Source organism: Meleagris gallopavo, chromosome 17 (genome assembly GCF_905368555.1).
Source record: "Meleagris gallopavo chromosome 17, MGAL_WU_HG_1.1, whole genome shotgun sequence".
In the NCBI taxonomy this organism is placed as follows: domain Eukaryota; kingdom Metazoa; phylum Chordata; class Aves; order Galliformes; family Phasianidae; genus Meleagris; species Meleagris gallopavo.
In genome coordinates this window covers 1,255,571-1,274,740 of record NC_139420.1, presented here as the reverse complement: position 1 = coordinate 1,274,740, position 19,170 = coordinate 1,255,571, and the positions used below count along the sequence as shown (strand labels likewise).

Here is a 19,170-nt window from a genome sequence, read left to right as displayed (position 1 = left end):
TGCTTGTCAGCTGTGCTCACCTTGCTTAGCATCTGGGTAAGAGCAGGAGGCTTCCACTTGCTGATCCAGTTCTATCATGGTTCTTTTCTCCCTCCTTACAAAAACTGAATTTGTATTTTAAACAGCATCAGTATTTTCCTGCTTTGCCATTTCTTCCTGGGAACATCTCCTGAGAACACAGTGTTTTTAGCACTCACTATCAGCAAGTGAAGTGTTGAGCAGGAATTATCCTTAATATGCTACTATTCAACAGTTAAGGGAATGTTTTTGGTGAATAGGAAGACTTCTGAAAAAAAGAAAACAACAAAATTGAGTAAGGTCTCAAACTATTTGCAAAAAAAGTTGAGTAGTTTCAACGAGAAAAATACTGTGGGTTTACAGGAGATATAAAATGGTACATCCTTCTGCCTTCTGTCCAAACTCGTGCTGACTGCCCAGGATGATTCAGCATAGAATACTGTAACTCATACCTCCAGTGTCTCAAGTGAGTGCTTACTAAAGGCTTTTCTGGCCTGGGCACTTTCAGTTTCTTCTGCTGCTGCTGTTACAAGATGACCAAATGAAACTTCCCAGCTTGCTTAAAATGGTGTTTGTGATAACTGAAGGCTAAATTTGAGTGACAGGACACATGTTCAGTAAGATGTCTCAGCTGCTTGCTTTTTAGGTAGGTCGTTCTTTGGTCTGTTCTGCTGGGGAAGGTTCACTTGGAGTGCTTGATCACTGAGAACGGGGTTCTGTGGTACAGCATGCTAACTTGATGAGTAGGTAGTGCTGCACAAAAGGTCACTGCCATGTGTGTATCCTAGTGGGAGCGCAGGGAGGGAGGTTACTTCGCTCCTTTCAGTGCTGTGGAGCTGTGGCATTAGCTTAGCTGCCTTGTAGAGTCCCAGGGACAAGATGAGGGTACCCTGTGCTTTTCTGTTAGGGGAATACCTCTTTCTCCTCTCTGTTCTGTAAGAATGGCCTTTGCTCCACTGCTTCTGTTACAAGGCTGTGAAATGCAACGTGTTATGTCAAAATTTGGGGTAGGTTTGAGCAAAAGGAGGAGGTATTTCGAACTCAGTTCAATCTGCTGAACTGAGAAATCGGTTATTCACACAGCCTGAGCTAGGACGCAGAATGAAATAGTGTATTATCTCCAGTTATTTTTTCTCAGGAGTGTCAAGCAGAATATGTCTGTGGTTTCCCCCCCTCCCCCCATGCTGCGGTGGCTCTCTGACTAGATGCAGTATAGAAAATACAGCATTTGGGATGGGTAGCTGTTGTTGACTCGATGGAGAAGAAAATGCCAAAACTTTCAAGTCAGCTTATTTCAGCTCTGGCCATCTGTGGTGTGAAGCTGAAGCAGCTCACGTGGGGAGTTGTCACAGGGTCATGGTCTGGGTTGTGGTGGTATATTAGCAGAACACAAATACAGATGTGCTTTCAGCTATTGATAATCTGTTACATAAGAAAATAGCTCATTGAATAGCAAGAAAATTTAAAATGTTAACTATATACAATTGAATAAATGAGTCTTTTCTGACCTAATCCTAGGCTCTTTTGATTTAATTCTGTAAAGTTCCAATTTTTTATTGCCTTTCCTTTTATACCATCTCTGAAAATATGCATCATGAATGGATGCCTAATATTAAGACATCCTATTCTGTGTGCTTTGACTTGCATGCAGAACATCCGTACCTTGAAGGAATTTTTGACCTATAGGAAAAACAATGCAGCAAATAATTGGAAGCAATACACAACTCTGGCCCATGTTATGACTTCAGTGGATATGAAGATGCCACAGCAAATCTTTGCTATCAGCCTGGGTGGGGTGTCTTTCTGTCCTCCTGGAGACCCATCTATATGGAGATGGAATTGTCTTTATTGTATTCATTTGGTAACCCCAGGCCAGCACGTGTGCAGTGATTTAATACTGTGGCTTCAAGCTATTTATAGTGGGATAGGAGGGAGTATCAGCTATTCATACTTGAACGCAACTGGAGAGATATAGGGAGGCAGAAATGGCATTTGGATTAGGATCTTTTTGGTAGGCAGTGACTTTATAGCTTTCTTGCTCACGGTGCTCATGTTTATAATGGGCTTTCATTTCCCTGGTGTCACTTCTGCATCTTGCCTGGGATTTGTCATTCTGTCAGCAGTCCCTTTTCTTTGTGAATTTTCTCTTCTAGTTTTACTTTTTTCAAGAGTTTTCTCCCTGCTTACTTTGTTCCAGCTTGCTCATTAGTTTCCAGCTTCATGCCCTATCCCTGTTTCTGGTTCAATCCCACGACTTCATTCTGTGTTTTCTGGTCCAGGGCTTTTTGACAGCACAACACGTTGCAGGCTCTGTGCTTTGAAACATGCAGTATCTTCCTGATCAGAGGACATGTTTTTCTGCTTGTTTTTAGGTCAGTTTGTGTATCCCTTTCCTCTGGGGGGAAGGGAAGGTTCAGGTGACAGAAAGCCGGTGGTGATGCTTTTGTTGTGCTTCTGATATCATCCCTTCTAAATGTCTACACTGATATTTCTGTACTGTGGGGAAGGAAGAGCATTACACCTTTCCACGAAGCTCCCATAACTATCCTGAATGGAGCATGGAGCTTAACTAAAGCTGATTCATGGCTGCAAATGCTGGGGAAATTGTCCTCTATAGAAGCTGGGCTTTATGCTCTGTTGCTATTTGTGCTGTTGTATAAAGCTCTGGCTTAACGTTGCTGTATATGAAAATAACATTCCTTTACAGATACAACTGGGAGATGTAGCCAAATAAGAGCCTTGTAAAGCTTTCTGTTCTCTTTATTTCATTTCTAGGATTGACTTAAATATTCCACTAGAAAGATCTCAATTATTCATTAAACTGAGTAGGTATTCTGGAACGATTTCAAACCTATTTGAATAATTTAATAGAGCATATTTCTGTACATAAAATTTCACAGATTTGATGAGCACGTTTATAAGCGTGGCCTCATTCTCTTAAGTTCTGAGGTTTTTCCTTTTTACTCCAACGAGAATTGTTTTCTTTTCACTTTGGTTTTCTCTCTGTTTTCTCTGTTTTCTCGCTGGAATGTGTTAACATTCCTGGCATGGAAGAGGTCTAAAAATTTTATCTAAAGCACTGGAAACAGTCTTCAGTCTTCCTTGTGCTTTATCTATTTACATGAAAAAGACTGTTATTGACACTGTATCATATTTATTGTAGGTTCCTGGATCTTGTTACCATAGTTACATCTGCTAGTCAGGAAGAGTTTTGCTGGGTTCAAAGTTATGCTAATTGACAGTTTCTCAAGGAGAGTAATCCTCAAATTTCAGACAATAACAACTCTTCCTTGCTCCAAAACTTGAGAAAGTTTCAGTTTTCTTCCACAAGCCCTCCTAAAACAATCTACCAAAACAATGTGGTATGTTGTGTATTTAATTTTGCTCATAGAATGTTGTTTTTGCTTGAATGCTTTTTGCTATTTGATCTGTCCTCCTCTTGCCTCTTTCAGCCTTCCCCCAGCTCAGAAGAAAAGCAGCCATTTTCTGATGCTCACACAGATTCTGCTGGAGAAGTGACAGTGATCAAATGTCTTTCCAGCTCTTGTGTGTCATGCACCTCATAGTCCAAAGGAAGACGTACAGGTTAAATACATGGAAATGTAAAGTGTTATTTAGGCTGAACTATTAATCTTTGATATGTTCTTGAAGTAATTGACTTTCTCTTAAAACAAACAAGCAGAAAACGTAGCATACCAGGAATTGAATGTCTGTCTCAAGCTTTTTCTCACGTTATTATCAAGAAAAGAGATCTATATTGGTTTAAATGAGCAGAGATTTTTGTATTGAAGATTTATTGTAAACAACCTCTGTTTGTAAATGGAACCAAAGAGGAAAGCTGGATCTACAAGATTATTGCAAATGCACAAGATAGGATAAGCTTGGAACTTATTAATTTAAACTATTTCGAGATCCAGTCGAGCCACATCTACTATGGGAGTGTTTTATCTAGTTTCAAGCAAGGACAAATTATGTCTCCTGCAATTTCGACCCATGTGAGTAGTGAAAATCCTCTTAGAGAAAAGGCTTTGTTGGGACAGACAAATTTTATAATGCTAGTTTTTTGTGCCTTGAACTGCTGTTCCTTAGTAGCTAGAATAGAGAGAAGCAGCTGCTGGGACTGTTGGTATGAGGGTCTCCCAGAACCAGAGGAGATTGGGAGATTTGAGATGGTGCTTTCAGGAAATGGTGGATGGTCTGCTTAAATCTTGTTTGATTATTTTTAATTTTATCTTTGAAGTTGATGAGGACCATGGAGGCGTGGTTCCTCTGGTGTTGGAAGGAGATTGCCCTTGCCAGTGACTGAGCTGCTCTCTAGGCGTTCTGAGTTGCTGCATTTTCTGTATTCAGTCCACCGTGTAGCTCCTGCAGTGAGTCCTCCCTGGTAACCTTTCGTTCTTACAGTATGCTTGTCAGATGCTCCTGACAGCTTTGGAATTTGCTTTGGAGGAACCTGACTGCCCAAAGAATGCACAGAAGGTTGGGTTTTTAATTTAGAGCTTACTGTTTAGCTAAGAGTATGAAATGCAACTTGCTGAAATCAGAGACACGGTCTAATGACTGGGATAAAGGATTTAGTACCAGGAGGTCTGTTTTCTATGCCTAGCTCTTACACTGATATGCTGCAGTGTTGCACAATTCATTTTGATGCTTATGAGCCTTTAATGACACTTTGGGTTTTCTTTAAACAAAAGAAGGTGTGGAGGGATGGCAGTGAGAGATAAGTGCCACCATTAATAATGTGTTTTTAAAAGTGTTTTTAAGTTCTTAGAAAACTGACAAATCCCCATCAGTGGAATTGCTATATCATAAATACTGTTCTTGTTATAATTCCATGCTGGAACTTGATATATAGGTGCTATCTTTAATTTGCACATTCTGAGTTTGAACTCAAAAAATGTCTCTATTATGCCCAAAAGCTATGATTGCTTTTTGCTGTTGTTTAACAGCTGTTGTATGCCTGTCTCCTCTCATCACCATCTCTGGCAGGTGGCTTTTTGAAAGTAGATGAGATAATCTACTACATTTAAGAGTATCAACTTAAACTTGTTCTTTTTTTTTCTTTGTAATAACATTAGATATTTAAATGTACGTACATTTTTTCCTTAGGGAGTTTAAACTGCACCTTGTTAGCATGTTTCTGAGGCAATTTTTTCCTGCTCTTTCAGGCAGGGAACCCTTAAAGTCAAGCAGGATTGTGCTGATTGGTTCAGGCTCTAAACAACTTCTTCCAGAGAGCTTATGGCTTAGACTTGAGTATGGGAGAGGAGTTTGGCCAGAGGATGGTGTTAGCATGTCACAATGCATCAGCCTTCCTATAATTTAGCTTATAATGCAATCTTTAGAGAAAACAGGACAATTAACGGCACCCTTTCATCCTGAAACACAATGCATTTGAATAAATACAATTTATATTTATTTATTATATTTATTTGGATATTGGGAAAGATGCTCACTGTAATTAATCCAAATTTAAGGTGAACATCCAATTGCTGTATTATTTCTCTTGTTTCGCTCACTACAGGCAGGTCTGCAATCAGTCCTCATGTGTTATGTGCACTCTAAAGTTTCCAGATTTACTGTGGTCTTTTCCTCTTTTCCCATGTGTGTACCCTAAGGTTCAATTTTGTTCTCTGGGTGAATTTAAGTAAAAGAAAAAAAAAAATGATGGGGCTAACAAAATAGGAGGCATTACTTTTGGAGCATCCCTCACCTCTGGCTTCCTGCTTTGAGGCCTCCTCTGGTAGCTGCTGTGAAATGGTGAGTGGTTACATCTACCATGGGGTCAACAACAAAGAAACATCAGGTGCTTTGAGTCTACACTTACGTAAGAGTGCAAGGAACAGAACTTTGTTTGACAATAGTGGTGTTTATATATTGCAATATGTAGCTTATTTCTATACAACTATGAAACTTTGGAAATAAGATTGCTTTTTCCCCATCTCCTTTTAATCATCTTCAAGAATGCATGTGCATATTTATTTTTCTCTTTCAGAGGAATAGGAAGCAAATCAAAACATTAATCTGTCTTACTGAATAAAAATGTCATCCTAATAATGTTGTAAAGCTAGTGTTTGTGCATGGCTCACTACCTGGATTTACTGCGTTCTGCTTTGTGTGTCTGGCTGCTGGTTCTCCAGCCCTGTGATGAAGGTCATGCTGTCTGCTGGAAGGGAGGGCTTGCTGCCTGCAGGACTGGGCCTACGTTTCTATGAGGAGCTTTTGATTCACGGCAGTACGTGATGCAGTACATTATGGAGTGATTCATGAGCTCCCATTCTGCAGTGCCTGTGATGATGCTGAAGCTGGAACTATGGCAATGGCATTATCTGTTATGACTTCCCAAACCAGTTTTTAATCATCTTAAAATATTGCCAATGTATACTCTTATCCTGACTGATACTGAGGACCTGACTTGCCCTTGGATTGAAATTGAAGCTTAAGTTTTGGGATCAAAGCATCAGACTGAAAATACGAGTCATAAGGCGCAGTGCTGTACTGCTGGTGTGTGCTGGATGCTCACCTCTGGTCTTACAAACTGCAAAGTTTCCATATGTGGGTGTTTCACATGTTCTGTCTTGCTAGTAAGTGAACTAATATCATAAATACTCAAGGATGTAGCATCACAAAATGCTCTATGGGCTATTTATCTTCACAAGTGTAATTTAATTTTAATTATTTATGATTCTTCTTGTATGCTGTAGTATTCCATAAAAGTAATGAAATCTTCATAATAGTAAACCTTTCTGCAACTAGACCATTAAATTTTTTGAGAGCTGTGGTAAGAATGCCGGGCTATTAGTGAGACTTCATCCCTCTTAGATGAATTGCATTGCTCTGGACGATGATCTGTCTTTATTCCACACTCCTTTCAGAACAAACACCACTTCTGTTTGGTTGGTTGTTGTCTGCTGCTATAGTTAATGGGGTTTAAGGTACGTGCCCAGCTTAAATGGGATTGGACTCAACTGGAAAAGAAGCGGGCAGAGGAGGGCCATGTACTGTCCTGCTGGGGTGATATGCATCTTTATGGTAATGCAAAATTACCTTCAGGTTCTAGTAAAGCCTTGACTACAGCTGCATTGGTTCATGCTATTACTGTTGCCCCTAATACTCATTTGGCACTTTATTTTGAAAAAAAATACACAGTAATTATACTCAGTTTTCTTTTAACTTAACTACACTGAGAACTGTGGAAGCTGGAAGCAACATCCCAGCTGCAAAATGAGGATTGTGTTGCTCCCTGTCATGCGTGCAGTGGTGTGAGGGGTGCCCCAGGAGGCATTATGTCTTGTTCGGTGTGTGACAGATGTGCACACAGCTGAGGTTTAGAGGTCAAATGAAAGCAGTTTTTGCTGTTCGTTCTTGTTCTAAAGCTATGGCTATACCACTTAAAAATAATGCAACAAATATTTTCCTTGGTAAATGTGATGTATAATAAAAGTATACACATTAATAATCTGGAATTTTCTTGTATCTAATGCAGTATTTTTATGAACACGTGCATGTTTCAAGTAAACTCAAGTGGCGTCAAACTCAGCAATGTTAAATTTAATGGTGTTTAAGGGCAGAACTCAGTTTGGAAGGCAGGTATGTTCTAGCTGTATAGCACAAAACTGAATGGTTGAGTTTTTTCTACTTGTCATATACAATGTCAAGTGCTATTGGAAAAGTGTGGGTACACGTTTGCCTATTTCATATCCTTGTATATCTATGCGTAAAGTAACACGGTTGGCTGCATGCTTCAGGCCTTCGTAAGTCACTGAAGGCAGAGATCTTCCTAATTGAATGCATTAGTCAAGTATAATGTGTGTACATTTAGAAAAGTAAATGAGATGATTACCCATCAGATGTAGAAACAAGCTTAAATCAGGTATTTCAGAAAGTAGAGTTTGAGGAAAAGCAGAAATGTATTTTAAGAAGATAATTTGAAGATGGAAGGGCAGTATATAGTTTTAAATAAATACGCATGTAAGAAAAATGTTCAGCCAGGTTTTGTAAATGTCAAGTGTGCAGTTATGTGGAAAAATATGCATAGCACGTAGCTAATGTGATTGGGATTTAGGGATTTGTTATGTAATAGAACTTGGGGATCTGTTATGCAATATATGCACTGGATGTGCTCACTGCTGGAAAAGAGGTGACATTTTTAAGCAATACGCAGAATTGCACATTTTCTAACAGTTCTTTATTTTTGTTCATCATTTCCAAACAATTGCTAACATCAGTGAAGGTAAATATAAAATTTCTTAAAGAATAACTTTACGTATTTCAGTTCTGTCATAACTTATGTGACTACGGGGCATGTGCATTTAATGTACATTTGATCTATAATAACTATAGTTATGCTGAACCTGAAGCAGTAGTAGTAAACATACGTTCAGAAATCCACAGACTGCCTTGTAAGCAGGTACCAGATGTTTACTGAAGACCATTTCAGCCTTTGTGTGAACTTTCACTGGAGCAAATCTACTCCAAGATTGGCTGTGTCAACCTGCAGGTGTGCAACCTGTACAACTCAGTATGTGGAGCCTCACGGTGCAAATCAGAGTCTCAAGCCAGTCATTTCTTGTTTGTTATGCTGAGGATGTAGCACTATGAAAAAGGTCTTCAGTTGTTTTCATCTCAATGGCATTTAGGTTTCTAAGAAAACTTCCTGAATTGATAAAGAATGGGTTTTGGCTCTTTAGTGCAGTGCATTTATTTTGTCTCTCATTCTTGCACAGCATCCAAGTTAAGTGTTAGTGGTTTGATTGCACTCCTGTCAAACTGTTTCTTAATTTTGGAAGCAGCTGTAATCCAATGCAGGTATGAGTGCTTAGGTTGTTTTCTGTGAAACTCAATTCAGAGAGGTCCCACCTGGCTTTCTGTAACTCCTCAGTGCAGAAAGTTCTGCAGTGCTGGAGTCCTAGGGCTGCTCGTGCTGTTTAGATGACCTGACTTGTAGCTTATCTGGGCAAATCACAATTACACCCACCAGGCGCAAGGGAGAATTTTCCATTTGCTCTTGATTCCAAACAAGTGTGGGAATACTGGGGCTACTTGTTTGCTCACCAAAATTGAGTGGCAGTTGGTGCTAATGAGGGAAATGCAGCTCTGAACTACCATGGAATCCCCTGCAGTTTCCCTTAGGGTATTAATTACTTGCTATACAGAAGTTGCTCTTGCTCGTGGCATGGTGTGAGGAGCAAAGCCTTAGGGTGTGTTTGCACCAGCAATTAGACCTTACCTCCCTCAGAACAGAAGCAAGCTGTGCGACTACTTCCACCTGCAGAGCACTTCTGTGCCATCCATCCTGACTGTGCTGGGAATTTACGGGAGGGAGATGCTGGAAGAGCCATTCCCCCCAAGGAGAGCATCCCTGCTGTGTCTTAGAAGGATGCTGTGCAGTGTCTCTGCCATGTGATCCTTCTGCTCTCCTCTCGCAGAAAATAAAGCATCAGATGAAAACAAATTTTGACTTTGTCTACTTCTGACAGGTTTAAGTTACTTAAAATGCATTATTTCTCATTTTTGTTCTGATTCAAAGTTCCTGTGTGAGGCCTTTGACACATCCCTGCTAAAACCTGTTTACATGATGTTGAGGAAGCAGTTCGCATCCTGTTGTGAAAATTGTGGTGGTTTGTGGTGCTAGAGGAGAGGTGCTTTAATATCATTGGTAGGATGACAGCTTTCATTTGGAGCTCATTCATTTTAGCACAGCCAACAGCCAGCAAATGTCTTTAACTTTGTTTGCAGGAGGATAGTGAGCTTTGAGATCACCAATTCAGAATTGAAGGTAACTTTCTCGAAACTTGCTGGCTACTTTAAGTGAATTTTAAGCTTACAGATCACGTGCCTGTGATTCAAAAGGGGATTTTTTTCCAGATGCATTAGAAACTTCATTTTTCTGATGATTTTTCTGATGGCAGTTGTAGTACTTGTAGGTCCTTTTTGTTGTTGGCCACTGAGTGTAAATCTTGCCTGATGGTTACATAGCTGTACTCAGGCAGTGAACAAAGCTGGCTGATAGTCCTTGCTCGTAGCATAGTGCTGGGCTTGCGTAGCAACAGCCTTGTGCCAATCAGTAACTGACTTGTAAATTCATCTGTTAAGATTTATTTGGTCAGCCATCGCAGAGAGGAGTTGTTGAACAGCAGGCATAGCACACTTTCTATGAGGTAATTGAAAGTATGTGCTTAAACTTCTCACGAGAAACATGCTGAATCCTGGAACTACTTCAAGTTCTTCCTTTAAGTAACTTATATGAGGAAGGTGTAAGCACCTTTTTGGCTCTGTGTTGTCATATCATTAAGGAAAGGATTTGATTAAGTCAGATCATATGCAGGCTTCTAAAATCTGTAATAGACAATTCCATATGAAATCTAAGCCAAAGTCAGCCCTGTTCTGTTTTACCAGACCAGAATCACTTCCTTAATCTTCCCGGTATTGTTAGGTGCTGATCTGAGAGCAGTGGTTGCAGAGCTGAGTCTTGCACACAGCTTTTTGTTTGTAAAAAAGTAGATGATTATGAAACGGTTTTAAAATACTTTCGATAGTATTTTTAATGAGAAGTTTCATGAAGATAAATGGTATTTGACAAGAGATTAGGGAATTTATAGTTGCTCTTTTGATCCGAGCTTTTAAGATTGTTCCTCATTTTGATGGAAAAAATGTAGCCTGTTTAAAATGAAACGAGCAAATTTAAGGAGGCAATCCCATTCATTACTGAGATGCATCTGCCTGGCTAATGAAGAGGGCAGTGCTTAACAGGAGGAGAAGGTTGTGCCAAGTGCTTGTCTGTTGTGAGGGTAAAAACTGTATAGTAACTGGTGAAAGTAGAACCAATGTGGATTTGCTGGAAACTTAATTCTGTGTAATTCTGTTCTATGATGTCTATCTGGACGTCAGAACTGCTCTGGAGTACTTGTCTGTTTGCTTGTAGAGGGGAAGAGCATGCTTGCTTCTGCTCAGCAAAAGGCTTTGGATGAAGCACTTCATGCCATTGGACTGCGCAGGGAGGAGGTCAGGACTGACACGTCTGTGTGACAGCAGCAAGGTCAGTGGTGAGATCTGCAGTGTAGTGCAATCAGAAGATTAGAATCATGATTATTTTTAACATGAAGCACATGGTAATTTTAACTGGCTGTGGAATATGTTGATAAAGGTTGTGAAATTATGGGGCTTGGTTATCTGTCAAATTTCTAACGAGATCATATTTAACTGATTAACAGATTAAATCTTGTGGAAAATAACCTTTTTAATTGCAGAGATTTTAATCAGTCTAGGTATTCCATATGAAAAATACATAAACTGAGCTGTCCTTGTTCTAAATTGTGTTCTATATTTAGGAAGAATGTCCTAATGTTTTCCTAACTTGTAAAAATGTGTCACGTTGAGTGTCACTGTCTGCTGTGTGGTGGCCTAGGATGTGGCTGCTGCTCTGAAACACCTTCAGGAGTGGGCAGAGGTAAGCTGCCCTTTCTCCTGCAGAACGGAGAGCAGGAGGCTTCTGCTTGGCTCCAGGATGTGGGTCAGATCCACGGCACGGATGGGTTCTGCCATTTTGGCTTTTGTGGTGTAATTCCTTAGGAGGAATATGTGATCACACAGCGTAACACATACGCAACCCAAGGAATATTTTTAGCAGTGCTAACACGGAATACCAACTTAAAGAAACCTACAATTTCTGTAACAGTCATAATTAATGGCTGCAAGCCAAGATAAGTCTAAATATTTGAGGAAACTTGACCACAAAACTGCATGCAGAGGAGTGAATGAATACCAAATAGTTCTGATGAACAGGAATTCCTTTCTGAAGCATTGTGAACTTGGGATGGCTTCCTACTCTTTGTGTAATGAAGAGAAAATGGCTCATTTTGGCTCTTTAACAGATGCTTCCTTCAAAGTATAGCAAGAAAAAGGGAAAAGAGATGATTTTCAGTGAAGCCTGATTTGTTAGGAGGCACAACTGAGCACTGGGATAAAGCATCTAGCTTTTCAAATGCTGAGAGTAATGGAATCAAACTCACTTCTCATCCACTGGCTGTTTGGAGAAAACCTCTTTCTGTAGTTGTGTTCTGTGTCTGCAACTGCACATGTGCTATGTCAGATATTTTGCATCTATTTTAGAGCTGGTTATTTGATTTGAACCAGCTGAAGAAATTTTTCTCCTGCAAAGCTAAGCGTGTTGCTATAGCAACAGAGCTTGTCGGTTTGGTGAGGTTTTTTCATCAGTTTCTAAATGTAATTGTAAAGATGACTGATACCATGCCTGCAATGTTCGGGTGTTGAGTCAGTGTGCTGCTGTGGCTTTTTTCCAGTTTCTCATTCTTTTATTTCTTCTACTGGTACTCAGAAACAGGCACATAGGATTTTATGTAAATATGTAAAGATCTTATGTGAAGAAGTGAACATGCAAGTGTGTTTTTGTTTTTTTTTAAACAGTGTTTGTTTCAGAAAGGTTTTCTATTCCTCTTCTGCTCTGCAGCACTTAGTCCTACAGGGTGAGGTGCTGCTGGACATGCCGGCTGTGTGAGCTGTGTGCTGGAACTCCCTTCTTGAAGATGATCTTTGCTTTCTGGTGTACCACATTTAGAACAGATGCTCTAATAAAAGAGCTGCTGCTAAAATGCATCACAGATACTAGGTGCAGATCTTGAACATGTGTAGAGAGACCTTGCAAACAAGATTTACCGTGTCCTCTAATTTGCTAAAGCTGCTGTCTGTTCTTGAATGATTGTTTGGATCCTCTGGAATGAAATTACAGATGTAAGAATGTTTTCATTTAAGTTACCATATGCCTTATTTTTAATTATCAAACTTTTTTGGATACTACTTCCAAGATTTCTTAGTCCAGTCCCCCTGACATATGGATATTTGGAACCTCCTTGCAGAACCAAGCCTCTACTTTGTTCCCCTTGTCAGCAGGGCTTGTGACTTTTCTGCATTTGCAGTACAGCTGAAAACTAGTGTACTGATATTCTACTGAGACAAGCGTGGGACTCAAAATTAATGTGGCTTTTATCTGTAACTTGTTTTGTGCAGGGTTATAATCCATAACATTAGACATGTACTGCTTGCTGCATTGGTGTCTGAAGGCAAATGTGTATGGTGCTTTGATGGCAAAGGCAGCTGGATGGTACAGGTTCCTAGCTAGAATCTTTGTCCATGATTTGCAAGGCACAGAGCCTTGCCAATGCAACTTGAATTCAGCTGATAGATTTCTGGTCTGAATTTTTTGCTGTTGTCTTTTTAATAATGGAGTGAAATGTAATTCCCCACATTCTAATTTTTAGGATCTCTGTTTGCTCTTCTTGGTAGGATGCGTGGAATAGTCAGCCTTTTCTGCTGGAAGTGCTCAGTCCTTCTTGTGGATCTCTGGAATATAACACCAATGTGTTGTTGCTGAATGTATCCTGGAATTGTAATTGAAACTTGTCATATTGTACTGGTGCTGTACTGTTAGAATAATGGGCGAGGGAGGTTTACCAGGCAGCTGCATGTGTAGAAGCTTGCATGATCAGGGTGATTGACTGGGCAATAAGCATATTGTACTTTAAGGCAGTCATCTACCAGAGGGTTGTGGGAGTTCCACAGCAAAACTTTTTTTGGATTGAAGATCTAGAACCCAGAGGAAATCCAAATGGGTTTACTGAAAAATGCAGGGAATTTGTCTATAAGGAAATAATCCATCCAAGTAGACTTTATTTTCCCACTTTTAATTGTAATTCCAGTCTTCAAGTACCAAGTGATTTACTGCTACTGCTTGTGATTCCTGTGTGCACAGCCACCTTTGCTGTATTTCAGGTATGATGTATATTCCAAGGGTCACACAGGAAAATATTAATTTCATTGAATTAAGTGTGAGCAGAACAGTGAACATTGTGTTCACTAAGGATTGGGTTTAATATGTAGAATTTTAATTTTGAATTAGTATGACAACTGCTGCTGATGAAACCTGGTACTTCATCTTGGTCATAGAAGAGTTCAAATGACACTTATTGATTTTTTTTCCCTTTTATATTTCCTCTAACTCAAGGTTTCATTACAGTAAAAGCTGATGTGTGACAAAGAAAATTATAGCAGTAGATGCCTCTGGGACTCGCATACCAAGCACACAATAATTCTGTGTCTCCCTAAAATAGTTGCCTATCTCCAGCTATAATGATACACCAGAGAAACAAATCAAATCCTGGTCAGTTCAGTACCAATGTTTTTCTCTTAATCAAAAGATTATATTCTTGCTGCAGAGCCAGTTGCCAGCTCCAAGAAAAGCTGGGAAGTGCTGCCTGTCCCTCAGAAGCATTTCCCTGCAGGCCTGGTTTTGCTGGATGCATGGAGAGAATGCCACCTGCCTTGGGGTGGTGGATGGAACCATGTAACAAGGGCTCCCAGTGGGCTACAGAGCTGTAGGACACTTAGGAGTGCTGGAAGTCTTTTCTGCTGAGAAGTAGGCTATTGAAGCAAGATGCTGATGCAATCTGTCTTCTATATTTGCTGTCATCTCAGTACATCCTGGCTATTGCCTCTGAGGATTGTTACCAGACTGTCTTCCTATCCCCATAGGTCATTACTGACTTGTAATATAGCGTTCTTTACAGTCTCTGCAGGCTTAGCTGGAGTTCTGATCACTGCGCAAAGATAATTGGCTGCTTTCTCCTGTTGTCACTTACAGACTCTGTAGATGTCCTTGTCTTTCCTCCATGGGTTGCATGGCTCTACACTCTTAAAGGCAGGCATTTGTGAAGGTTCTAACATGAATGCCTGCTCTTAGAAATGCTGTGTATTATCCAGATAAACTGAGCTCATGTAGGTTGCAAAACTGCTCGAGGTGATGGAGGCTCTTGACCATCCAAATCTTATGGGATTTCTGCTGGCCTTTATTGATCTGCTCTAAAAGGGAATTTCAGTTCCAGTGATGTGCTTGTCTGTCTTCTATCCGAGAGCATCTGAAGCTTGAGGTGCCTCTCACTTGTTCCCTGAGAACAGAACTTTATTCATGTCTGAAAGAAAATGTGACTCAAATAATAAAGTATGTAACAGAACAGGATAAATCAGATCAAAGGAGTTGTTACAGGCGTAACACACTTAAACACAGATGGTGTGGAGTAACTAATATTGTTAATGCTGGCAATGGCATTTGTGTTACAGTATAACAACTCCTAATGGTATGCCATGTTATTTATCTACTGGCCAGGAGGTCCAAGCTGTAATTCCCACTGGTTGTGTTTGGGAGGTGGCTTTAAGAAATAATTGCTTATTTAAAAGCATGAAGTCACTGTGTGAGGATACCTGAACGTTTTGAAGTTGTGGAGCACTCAGGGAAACTTTCTGCTGCGAGGCTCTGGTGGAGCAGTTTCTTCCATCCTTCGGTATAAGCAGCCTGTGTGAAAGGACTGTGGATTGATACTGGAGCTTAATAAAGTAAGATGATGTATGTAGGTAAGTATAGCTATTGCATTAAGACTTAAAACCAAGTTACAGCAAGAGGACTTCACCTTTTCTGCAGTGCTGGCTGAAGTCAAGAACAAGATCGTTATTTCAGATATGAAACAATAACGTTTAATTCATGTTCACATCCTTCAGTCTCTAAATTTTCTTTCATTACAGTACTTCCTTAAGACATAATAAAAACCTCAGTTCCTGTATCACCCTTCCAGGGTTGTCACAGCATATCCCAGCTACAGGAGGAGTCCTGTACAGCATTATTTATGCACTGAAAATACAAAGAGAAAGCACTCCGCGTTTTTCCAAAATGTGTACTGTGTTGCTTTATAACTTTCTTGTATTCTTGATTTAAAAAAAAAAAAAAGGTTTTGAAAATTTGTTTCAGAGTTAGTATGTAGGACTTCTACCTCTCATAAATAGTGCCCATAAAAGAACAATCATACACTGGATGCTATTTGGGATTGTATTTGAAGGTCTGTCACTAAACTTGACTAATGAGATCATTGGCAATTATTTCCTATGCTTCCTTTCCTGGAAACAACACAAACAGTAATGTTTTGTTTGTTCATTGATGAAGCTGTTAAGAGAGGGCTTCCTTTCCTTATTTTTAGGTGTTTTGTAATAAAGAACATAATGTTTCAAAGAAATGAGAGTTAGCAGTTCCCAGCGCTTCCTGAAGAACAAGCTTGCTACATGAAGTACAGCTCTGAGCAAATAAACAACCCCTAAGTGGGAGCCAGGGATTAACTTTCCCCTGTGCGTTTCCAAAGCAGCAGCATCTTTCACAGGATTTGTCTGAAGGCTGGAAGCACACCCTTCATCTCAGTGACATGATCCTAGCAAGTCCAGAAAGAGGATCCTTTGTTACATGGATTGACGCTAGAATCATTGTGAGCAGACACCTCCCAGTTGCTCTTGCTCCCCATCCCTTGCAGCTACACACAGCACTAACCATGGAGGCGTGGTGCTGGGGCTGGCACGGAGGATTTGCTACTCACACTGGGTGGGACTTCCACACAGAAACCTGATGAAAAGATGGCAGTGTGAATTGAACTGAAACACATTTGTGTGCTGATTGCCAAAACACCTTAGAAATGCATCCTGTGCATGAAAGATTTAGTAATTACATATGGATGTATCAGTTAAAAGGTATCAGGAAAGATTCCTCCTGCTAGAGGTGCTTTCTGGGTAGGCAGGGACTTGGAGTGATGTTGAGGTGAAGAGGTCAGCCCTTAAGCAAACCTGTATTCCTGTGTTCTGCTTCTATTTGTCAGTAGTTAAAAAAAAAAAAAAAAAAAAAAAAAAAAAAAAGTGATGTTTGTAAAGCTACTGAAGAGACGAGAGGCTGTAATTTCCTTTGACTCCAGTAGGAATTGCCAGTGCCCAATTCCTGGCAGCACTTGACCTTCTGAAAATTCAGAGGAATAAAGCCTGAGGGTGTACATCCTTTTTTTTTCTTTCTGAAGGTTGTTGTCTTGCTATGTAGTGCATGCTGTCAGAAACCAGAGTGGTTTTAGTCTTAGAATCATTGAATAATTTATATTGGAAGGGACTTTTGGAGGTCATCTGGTCCAACCTCTGCTCAAAACAGTGTCAAAACCTTTGATGACATCCTTGTAACACTGGGTGCATGTGGGTAGTTTGAAGCTGTTTATGACTCAGTCATAAACCTGAAACCATAACCATTTTAGCTCTTAGTAAACAGTGGGTGGAAAAAATTCGCTTTGAAATTTTGTGCTTGACCTCTTACATGCAGAAGGATGGGGATCTCTACTAGGTTAAATCACAAGTTATGTAAATGTAAAGAAAAGGAAACCAGTGGCACTCTTAGATGGCTATCTTTGTTTTCTATTAGCTTCATTTTGTTATTTATATGCACTGGTCAGACAGCACTGTGTAAGCTCATTGAGGTTTGGTGACTGATGGATAGTGCATCTGTTACCTCTGAATTGTCAGCCAGGAAGAGAATGTGAGCATTGAAGTATCTGGAGTCAAGAATTTGTGTTTAGCCCTCAGATGGGTAATCAGTCTCACAGACTCAGTGGGAGGTATGCCACGGAAATAGCAGGCAGGAGAGTCTGAAAAGATGTAGGATGATTTCTTTAGCATAAATGTGGTTTCATGTCACTTTATTTCTGTGACTCACTGTATCTAATATAAACAATAAAAGGCAGAAGAGGACTGGCTTTCTGAGGGTGGAATCGAATATGAATACATTTAACAGGGCGTTAAGCTGCAGAAAGCTCTAGTGGAACTTCATTTATTTTTTTTTTTTAAAGTCTGACACTTATGTTGGTATTATAGCTGAAAAAAGAATGTTTCAGTCTCTTTTTTCTTCTAGTGGTAATAGTAACGAAAAGACTTTAACCCTCCAACCCACTTTATATTGTTCTAATTTTATGGTATTCCCGGGGTGTGCTAAGCACCTGTCAGAACAAATAATAAATGTAAATTCTATCCCCAGTGTTACACGGAGGTAACAGATGCAGGAGGGAGAATGGAGGATTAAGCAGTAAAAATCGAGCTTAATTTTAAAAGTTAATCAAGTCATGCTTACTGCTGTTGAAGCGATTTATCCTTGCATCCTTCGAGCTGCCTGCTAAAGCTGAGGAGTTCAGCACTGAGCGCATCACCTTGCTCATCTGGTGGCTGGGCTGTGACAGTGCCTGGGGGCCTCAGCTGGGACTGAGACCATACTGTGCTTGGCACGGTGCAAATGAGGGGAATTAAGTCAGTCCTTTCCCAAGCTACTCAGCTGAAAAAAATCTTGCTGTGATGACAGTTGTGGTTAGGTCTCTGTGGATGCATATTAAACTGAGAAAAAATCAGCTCCTGTTATTGAGAATATGCAGTATGAACAATTCTTGTTTCTTTTTTTTTTCTGCGTTTGTCTTTATGTCGTGTAGGACAAAAAGACAGCTGAGTAATCGGCTGCAAAATATCCACAGAACATACTTATTTTATTTGTCTCGCTTATTGATAGTGATTGTAACTGGATTTGTTTTTGTCTTGCACTAACTCCAGTCAGTTCTCTCCATGTGTATTTTGAGGGGTTATCTGGCCAGGCCTGAAAGACAGGAATGTGTGTGGGTTTTATTTGCCTCGTATCCTCAGCATTTGATGAGAGGTCTTGCAACTACAGTATTTTTTGACTGTACAACTCAGTTATTGCAGGGCTTTTTTTTTTTTAGTAATTCCTCTTTACATTCAGCTCTGAAATCACACTGCATGCCATCTCAGCAGTGCTTTAACTTCTGAATATTAAAACCAGCAGGTATGATGAAAGTGAAATACTTTAAACAGTAGAATTCTGGCTCTGTATGTGTTACATGCAAGAGAACAGCACTTGAGAGCCTCTTTGGGTATGGCCATCCCTGGAGAAGGGACTGGGACCTGTAGGCCATGTGGGAACCAAAACAGGAGGATGGTGCCCAGTGGTGGAAGAAAGCAAGCTGGACGATATCTCTGGGTTAATAATTCTACTGGTAAGATGGGATGGATCTACTATGGCTGCTCCAAAAGTAATGCCTCCTGTTTCATTATGCTGGTATGATATCAGAGGCGGCTGTTGGTGGCGTGGCAGCAGAGGTTGAAACTTCCCACCAACCTCCCGTGATGTTTTGTTGCTGTGTGACAGATGGCAGCAGGGCGGCACTGACAGAATGGCATCTGACATGGAGTGTGTGTGGAGCACAGGTGTGTCACTGAACTGCTGCGTGTGGA

The 19,170-nt window shown here is 40.2% G+C and overlaps 1 protein-coding gene across 3 annotated transcripts in view; it reads left to right on the top strand.

Annotated features, from left to right (window-relative positions):
• The window catches only part of LOC146543160 (uncharacterized), a 77,335-nt gene that overhangs the window by 29,923 nt on the left and 28,242 nt on the right, over positions 1 to 19,170 (top strand). For 2 of the 3 annotated variants that reach the window (XR_014886903.1, XM_085238139.1), the window contains exon 3: positions 10,943 to 11,056. The exons of the other annotated variant lie outside the window; for it this stretch is intronic. Coding sequence is in view for 1 of the 2 variants with exons in the window: in XM_085238139.1 (XP_085094265.1) it covers positions 10,943 to 11,056 (114 nt within the window). In the remaining variant the exon portion in view is untranslated. The remainder of the gene's footprint in view (positions 1 to 10,942; positions 11,057 to 19,170) is intronic. 3 annotated transcript variants of the gene reach the window in all.